Below are 8,861 nucleotides of genomic sequence, written 5' to 3'. Positions count from 1 at the left end.
CCGCTTCCCAGCCTCGAAGTCACAATGGTGGTGCACGGCTTCTCACCTCCCGGTGACGACGTCCCTCGACGATGACGACTGCAAACGGCAACGGAGCTTCTCTGACCATCAAGACCTGAACAACGATAACGACTGCTTCTGCTGCTGGTCTTCTTCTTCTTCTCTTCTCTGGCCCCTGCTCAAGCTCAGGTAAATAATTAATCTTTTGAATGTCTGATTAAGGATTTGATTATTAGAATTTCTGATTAGAGATTTGATTATTGGAATTTCTTATTAGAGATTTGATTATTGAAATTTTTTATTAGGGTTTTGATTTTTGGAATTTCTGATTAGAGATTTTGATTATTGGAATTTATGATTAGGGATTTGATTATTGAAATTTCTATTAGAAATTTTGATTATTGTTCTAATTAAGTGTTTATTATTCTTTCTTTTTCATTATTTGATTATTGTTTTGATTAGTTGTTTATTGTTCTAATCAGAATTTTGATTATTGTTCTGACTCTTGATTATTGAAACTTCTGATTAGGTGCAACTTTGTTCTTCCTATTTAAGTGTTTTGTTCTAATTATTGCTTAACTTTTGATGTGTTGTTGATTATTGCTGACTTTATTCTTGATGTTATTTGTTTAGGATATGAACAATGGGAAGAGGAGATAATTGTGTTTCTCCATCAATCACCGAAGAGAACAAAACAATAGAAATTGAAGTTGAAAATCTTGCTGCTCCTGCTTCTGCTCCTGCTATTAATGCCTCCACAACTCCTACTGCACCTATTCCACCACAAGTAGATGAAGAAAACAAATTTGCAAACAATGAAGATCCAGAAGTTGTTCGTAAGGGAAAATTTTGTATGTTTGGCAGCATTTTACTGAACTTCCATTGACTGAGACAAAGGGACAACACCAGGTTAAATATTTCATTGCCAGAAAAATATAGTTGTCACCCTATTAAACATGGCACAAATTCTTTAAATAATCACTTAAATAGTGCTCATAAGTGGATATTTACTAAAGTGAGGAAGCAGGGGACACTTCATAGTGATATGCCTAAAATTGATGAGGAAGGGAAACTATGCAAAGCCTTTAAGGGTTATAACTTGGAAGATTGTAAGAAGTTAGTAGCTGAGATTGTTGTACTTCATGAAATGCCATTTAAAGTTGTTGAGGGGTTTGGGTTTAACAAAATGTTAAATCGATTTGAGCCAAGATTTACGGTACCATCTAAAGTGACGGTCTCAAGAAATTGCTTTCAACTTTATTTAGATGAGAAGAAAAAACTAAAAGAATGGTTGGCAAATTCATGTGTTCGGGTTTGCTTGACAACATATTACTAGACATCAAATCAGAACTATAGTTATATGAGTTTGATTACACATTTTGTTGATGAAGAATAGAAATTACAAAAGAGGATTATAAATTTTTGTCAGATTAAGAACCACAAAGGTGATACAGTAGGAAGAGAAATTGAGAAATTCTTGAGAGAGTGGAGAATCGAAAAAGTCTTCATAATCACAGTAGATAATGCAAGTTCAAATGATGGGGCTATTACTTATCTTCAAAGGAAATTAGGTGCAAGAGATGGGTTGGTGTGTGGACAAAAGTATATGCATGTGAGATGTTATGCTCATGTTCATAATTTGATAGTGAATGAAGGAATTAAAGAGCAACAAACTTCAATTAAAAGCATTAGAAATGTTATCATATATGTTAAGTTCTCTCCTCAACAGACTAAAAAATTTAAAGACTGCATTGAGGTTGAGTTGATTGAATCTAAAAGTCTTGTGTACTTGGATGTTCCAACTAGATGGAATTCTACCTATCTAATGTTGGAACATGTAAAGAAATTTGAAAATTTTTTTTGATAGACTTTATGATCAAGAACCTGATTTTCTTAGATGGTTTGGAGAGGATAGTAAAAAAAAAAAAAGAAAAGTTGGTCCACCTACACCACTTGATTGGCAACATGTATTCATTGAGTTTTTGAGAATCTTCTATGAGATAACTTTGAGTTTCTCATCTTATTTGCATATTACATCAAACAAATATTTTCATGAAATTGCATCTATTACTTCTCAATTAACATCTTGGAGCCAAAATCATTTTGAATTGTTAAGGTCTATGGCATGTTCCATGAAGAATAAATATCATAAATATTGAGGACCTGTTGACAAATTTAACCCGTTATTACTTGTTGCTGTTGTATTGGATCCTCGTTACAAACTAGATTATCTTTGTTGGTATTTAGAAGATGTTTATGATAAGGAAGTATCTACTAGTATGACTGGTTTTGTTAAACTTACATTGGAGACTTGATATAAGTTTTATGAAAAGGAGATTGCAGGTAATAAAGGAAGGGAGGATGGTGAAAGTTCATCTAGAGATGTCTTGGATGACAATACTAAAGTCTCAACTGGTGCTAAGGGAGTTTCTGAAAATAAAGTGAATATGTGGAACAAACAAAAAAGAGAGAAAGCTAATGCAGATAGCAAGTCAGATGTAGTGAGATATCTGGCTAAGATTACTATGGAAGATGAGAATTTTAATATATTGGCTTGGTGGAAAGTGAATGCTTCTAAATACAGGATGCTTTCTCTCATAGCCCGTGACGTCTTAGGTATTCCGGTCTCAACCGTTGCTTCTAAATTACGCTTTAGCACTAGTGGACGTGTGCTTGATGTCTTCCGCAGCTCTTTGTCACCATTAATGGCTGAAGCTTTGATATGCACTCAAAGTTGGTTGTGCCCTTCTAAACAAGAAGTTGGAGATCAAGAGTTTGATCAATTTGATTGTAGTCAGAGGATTGTTGAAGGTACATTTATAATATTTTTATTATTGTGACCTAATTATTTGAAGTAATAATATTTTATATGAAAATGAGTAATTTTATAGGGCAATTTACACATATAAAATAAATGAACAAAATTTTTACGCAAATACAACATTGGCAATTTCCAGACGCAAATGCAACAAATGCAACTGTATATAATCCGCTACACCCTGTGGCGGAACTCAATTGCACGTAATCCGCTACAGGCTATTGCGGATTACGTTGAGGGCTGCGTTACTCATAAACCGCTACACCCTGTAGCGGTTTATGCTCATATGGTGCAAGACTCATAATCCGCTACACCCTCTAGCGGATTATGAAGAGTGTGAAAAACCGGGTTGGCTTATGTTTAAAAAAATTATACTTTCTAAAACCGGGTTTGGTTTGCATAGAATAAAGGGCATTTTAAGCCATTTTAAGCCATTTTTCATGCAAAACAATTTTTAAAAAATAACTTAAAAAATGTTAGGAATACTATAAAAGTTTGTAACATCTTAGTAATTTAGGTAAATACTGGTTATAACAATATTTTTCTTAATTTTAAAATTATTATTGACTATGTAGAGTATTTCTTTAATGTCCTAAGTCATTAGAACATTACAAATTTTTATAGTACTTCTAACATCTTTTAAGCCATTTTTTTAATTATTTTGTATAGAATAAAATATTTTTTTATAGTATAATTTAAATAAATTTATTTTTTTCTCAAAAGATAAATTTTATTGGTGCAATAAAATAATAGGCCCATTTTGGACTTACAGCAAAAGAAAAATGGGAATTCCCCAACTAAGCAAACGTGCTAGATATTAACTCCTGATAAAGACATGGAACGTTACTAAAAGGCGTGAAAAGGGTAAAGTGAAAAAGAAAGAATTTTTGGAGGAGGAGCGTCGTTCATCAATGGAGGTGAGTCACTGCTTCCAGAGTTTCCGGACCTTGTATTAAAAAAAATATTCATGAGCTATTAAAAATGGGCAAAAGAGTATGTATGAAATTCGAATTGATAGCTCGTTAATATTTTAAAGAAGTGTCATAATTAAATATTTTGTTAGCTTTTTTTAATGCATGAAATAAAATATATATATTTTTTATTTTTAAATTATTAATTTTTTAATCAATTATTAATTTTTTAATAAAATATATAGTTATAACCAGTATTTACCTAAATTACTAAGATATTATAAATTTTTATAGTACTCCTACCATTTTTTAAGTCATTTTTTTTAATTGTTTTGCATAGAAAATGGCTTTAAATGCCCTTTATTCTATGCAAAACAAACCCGGTTTTAGAAAGTGTAATTTTTTTAAACATAAGCCAACCCGGTTTTTCACACTCTTCGCGGATTATGAGTCTCGCACCATATGATCATAAACCGCTATAGGGTGCAGCGGTTTATGAGTAACGCAGCCCTCAATGTAATCCGCGATAGCCTGTAGCGGATTACGTGCAATTGAGTTCTGCTACAAGGTGTAGCGAATTATATACAGTTGCGTTTGTTGCATTTGCGTCTGGAAATTGTCAATGTTGTATTTGTGTAAAGATTTTGTTCATTTATTTTATTTGCGTAAATTACCCAATTTTATATGTTTTGTAATTTGTATGTTTTACTAATACATCCATATTACAAGGAACAAGTTGACAACATTAATAGCAATTGATGGATGATGACTATTCTTTTATGGTTAATATTTTGTGTTATAAATACTATGAGTTAAAGTTATATGTTTAGGAAGTACAAGACTTTAGCATAATATTTTGTGTTATTTGTATGTAACTTAATTATTTAGTATTATTAGACAATATTAGTATTGATTGTGATCATGTTTTAATTTTAAATAATAATTGGTTCTTGTTATAATTTTTTAAATAAATTTTATTACGTAAATTGTAGAATAATAATAGAAGATTTGGAGATTTTTATATATTAAAAACTCAATTTTTATTCGATTTTTACTTATTTTTATCTAATCCAAAAATGTGTACGAATCTAAAATTAAATTAGAATCTAAAAAATGAATCTAATATATGTTTTGGACCGATCTAAATGAAGACAAATCCAATTGACCCAGCCCACGTCGTTCCTGTGTAGTAAATTCCTAAGTTTTGCTGTGGTACCTTGGCAAAATGGACGTTGACCTTGTTTGACTATTTAATTTAGTTTCGCCTAAGTTATAAATCCGAACCCTACCGACTTCACTCGTCCGTCATCCCCCTCCCTCCTCTGTCCGAGACGCAGCTGTCGCCAAGTGCTCCATCGCCACAGGTTGTTGCCTTTCATTATTGCTCTGTCCATTCCGTTTCTTAGCTTCTCTCTACGGTCGTCCGATATCCGCAAGAACACCCACGTCACCGAGCCCAAGGTTGCATTTTTTCCCTGTTATTTTTATTGCGAAATTTCATGAAGCTGTTTATTCATTTGTATTTCTTGTTAGAACTTAGAACTCATTAGTAGTTTCGTTTTTGGGATTGTTCATGTTTCCACTACTTGAGCGTTTAATTAGATACTCTTGTACAGTACTGGTTATTGGCTTCATTTGATTATACTTAGGAATTTAGAATGGCTGTGAGATAGAAACGGAAATCTAGTGCCACACGTAGAAGTGTTTGTTTAAATCGTAAGGATGAATGTTGACATTTCTTGTAGTTACTGGTTCTGAATTTTCTTTTATTTATTTATTTATTTGTGATTACTGTCATAATTGTTAAAACTGCTTCTGAAATTGTGCGTTGGTGTTGTTTCTTGTTGCTGTGTTATTGTTGCTACTCTTGTTGCATATTTTCTTTTCTACATGTTGATTATGCTGCTGATTTTGTTCCAATTTTATTGGCAACTCTAAGTCACTCGTGTATTGATTAAGGATCCAGAGTTAGATATCTTTTGAACAAATAGATTGTTTTCTTTGTTTGTCATATACCATGGAGGGGCCTTTTATGAGTATGGTTTAGGGTGTTTGCAATCAGTGAGGTGTGCTTTCATTGCAGAATTGCTTAGCAGCTTTAGTCTGGCATCAGTATGGTGTTTCATGATCATTTTACTAGTATGTCTACTAGATTGATAACAGCTGATTCTTTTTTACATCGTAGCCATCTTGATGTTAATAAGCTGGTCGTTATAAGTATAACAGTAATAAAAACTTCTTCCTAATTATTCATCCATATTTGATGAAAACAAGAATAGACTCCAGGTAAAAATCACTGGAGAATGGAATCTGTAAGAATGGCTGATTTTTCCACATCGTAACCAACCATATGTTTTCTTTTTTTAATCTTACTTTGAGCTCGGTTCATCACTCCTTTCACATCATCTCTCTGTAAGGTGTTGGGATATGACAACTTCTCTTGTTCACTCTTCATCTCGTGAGTTTAAATTTTCTGATAAAGATTTTTATTTTTTTATTTTATTAGTGCAAATGACACCAACCTTTTCATATTTTACAAAATACACGTGTACGAACAATATTATTACCTAAATTTCAGGAGAGGTCAATGTATGATTTTAGAAATATAGGAGAGTTGGGTTTTATTTTATCAAACCTTGAGGGGGTGAATCATGAGTGTAATTTGACCTTGTTTTTGTGATGATACTTTATATTGCATTTGGTTAAACTTTATGATAATTTGAAAAACTGCCATTAGCTGAACCCACCTGTTTTGAAGAAATTTTGGCTGTTCTTATTTGCTTGTCTTGTAATGTCACAATGATGTCTGCCTTGTCAGTTGCCACGCTTTAGGTATGGTGGCCCTTTATAGTCTGATTTGTGGCCGATAATGCTGTATGGCTTAATACCATGGACCATACTGACTAAAAAATTATATATTTCACTGCTGTAACCAATTTAATTTATAGAATGGAAAATTTAACCAAACAAGTCATGCAAGGCTTAGACAGGCAGCTTATATAAATCTTAAAAATTATTGAAACCCATTCGATTTGCAACTACTTGCTTTTTCACTCAATCACAAATTAAATGATATTAAAGCAAAAGTAGTTGCAACTTTTGCTTCTTACTCCCATCACTCAAGTTATAAATGTTTTCATGCAGGATCTTGTCCAAACCGGAACCATGGCTTCATCTCATCTTGCTGCAACAACTGAGTCACTTGCTCTTGCAATGGAGGCCAAAAACCCATTTGAAGCAATCTCCATTCTTTACCGTGTACTCGAGGATCCTTCTTCTTCATCCGAAGCTTTGCGTATGAAAGAGCAGGCCATCACAAACCTTACTGACCTTCTAAGACAAGAGAATAGGGGGGAGGATCTGCGCAGCCTTCTCACACAACTGAGGCCCTTTTTCTCCTTGATCCCTAAGGCAAAAACTGCAAAGATTGTCAGGGGAATAATTGACGCAGTTGCTAAAATTCCAGGGACATCTGCTCTTCAAATTGCACTCTGCAAAGAAATGGTGCAATGGACTCGTGCTGAGAAGCGTACGTTCTTGAGGCAGAGAGTTGAGGCAAGGCTTGCAGCACTTCTGATGGAAAATAAGGAGTTTTCAGAAGCTTTGACTTTACTCTCCAGCTTGGTCAAAGAGGTTAGAAGATTAGATGACAAGCTTCTACTTGTAGACATAGACTTGCTGGAAAGCAAGCTACACTTCTCATTAAGGAACCTTCCAAAGGCAAAAGCTGCACTCACAGCAGCAAGAACAGCTGCAAATGCTATTTATGTGCCGCCGGCACAGCAAGGTGCCATAGATCTGCAGAGTGGAATACTGCATGCTGAAGAGAAGGATTATAAAACTGCATATAGTTATTTCTTTGAAGCCTTTGAATCCTTTAATGCACTTGAAGATCCAAAGGCTGTTTTCAGCCTGAAATACATGTTGTTATGTAAGATCATGGTGAATCAAGCTGATGACGTTGGTGGAATCATATCCTCTAAAGCTGGTTTGCAATATGTCGGGCCTGACTTGGATGCAATGAAAGCTGTTGCAGATGCTCATTCTAAGCGCTCCCTGAAGTTATTCGAGATTACTCTGCGAGACTACAAGGTGCAGTTGGAGGAAGACCCAATCGTGCATAGGCACTTGCAATCCCTGTATGATACCCTTCTCGAGCAGAATCTTTGCAGGTTGATCGAGCTATTCTCAAGAGTTGAGATTGCACACATTGCGGAGCTCATTGAACTACCTATTGATCACGTGGAGCGGAAGTTGTCCCAGATGATCTTGGACAAGAAGTTCGCTGGGACATTAGATCAAGGTGCCGGATGCCTCATCATATTTGATGACCCCAAGACGGATGCCATATATCCTGCAACTTTGGAAACCATTTCCAATATTGGGAAAGTTGTGGATAGTCTTTATGTTAGATCGGCCAAGATCATGACATGAGCTTTCCTGTTTTTCAACACAATACTTGTTGCTATTAACTTACTGATGTCTAGCTTATGAATTGTTTTGCATTTTGAATTTGTCCAACCCAAAATTGTGGTAAGCCCTTGCTTCACAAGGTATAATTGTGTCGCAGCTGGACAGCTTGATTTGCAGGGTTGCAATAGGTGAAATGTGACTAAATTGATGCAATGATGTGCATTGATTTGGCAATCAGGTTTGCGTTTTTCTTCTCCCCTCTTTTGTGGCAATATTTTAGACCCAAGATTATTATTCTCCAAGGACTCTAGTATTTGCATATTTAGTTGTTTCACTTTCACCCACTATCAAAATGTGGTAATTTCGAGTAACACAATAATGAGCAGTTTGATCGTACTAGATGAGGTTGGTTACAATCTTACATGGATCAAATGATCCGAACGTTTTATCATATACTATGTCTACTATGAGATCATTCACACAAATTTTGTTTGATCACTTCAAGTGGAGGATTTTATTTTAAAAGCTTGTTTGGCAACTTGCGTGGTGCCATAAAGATTTTTTTTATTTTAGTAAATTTTTGAAAAAAGATTATTGTTAATTTGTTATCAAGTTAACTAAAATAAAATTATAATTTGATGTCTAATTAACTAAAAAAAATAATTAATAAAATTTGTAAGACAAAAAAAAATAAATAATAAAAAAAGAGTATTGTTAAT

General features: G+C 34.0%; 1 protein-coding gene across 1 annotated transcript; it reads left to right on the top strand.

The window, feature by feature from the left end:
- On the top strand, nucleotides 4,936-8,482 carry LOC107609181 (26S proteasome non-ATPase regulatory subunit 11 homolog). The gene is made up of 2 exons (XM_016311037.2): nucleotides 4,936-5,190; nucleotides 6,874-8,482. The coding sequence occupies exon 2, from the start codon at nucleotides 6,895-6,897 to the stop codon at nucleotides 8,161-8,163; it is 1,269 nt and encodes a 422-aa protein (XP_016166523.1). The 5' UTR covers nucleotides 4,936-5,190; nucleotides 6,874-6,894; the 3' UTR covers nucleotides 8,164-8,482.

The sequence above is a fragment of the Arachis ipaensis genome, chromosome B07 (assembly GCF_000816755.2).
Source record: "Arachis ipaensis cultivar K30076 chromosome B07, Araip1.1, whole genome shotgun sequence".
NCBI lineage: Eukaryota > Viridiplantae > Streptophyta > Magnoliopsida > Fabales > Fabaceae > Arachis > Arachis ipaensis.
The sequence above is the reverse complement of the archived record's forward strand: the minus strand, read 5'-3'. Positions and strand labels throughout refer to the sequence as shown.

Bases quoted from the DNA above. Each gene is read 5' to 3' on its own strand.
- LOC107609181 (XM_016311037.2), top strand. From the start codon at position 6,895: ATGGCTTCATCTCATCTTGCTGCAACAACTGAGTCACTTGCTCTTGCA.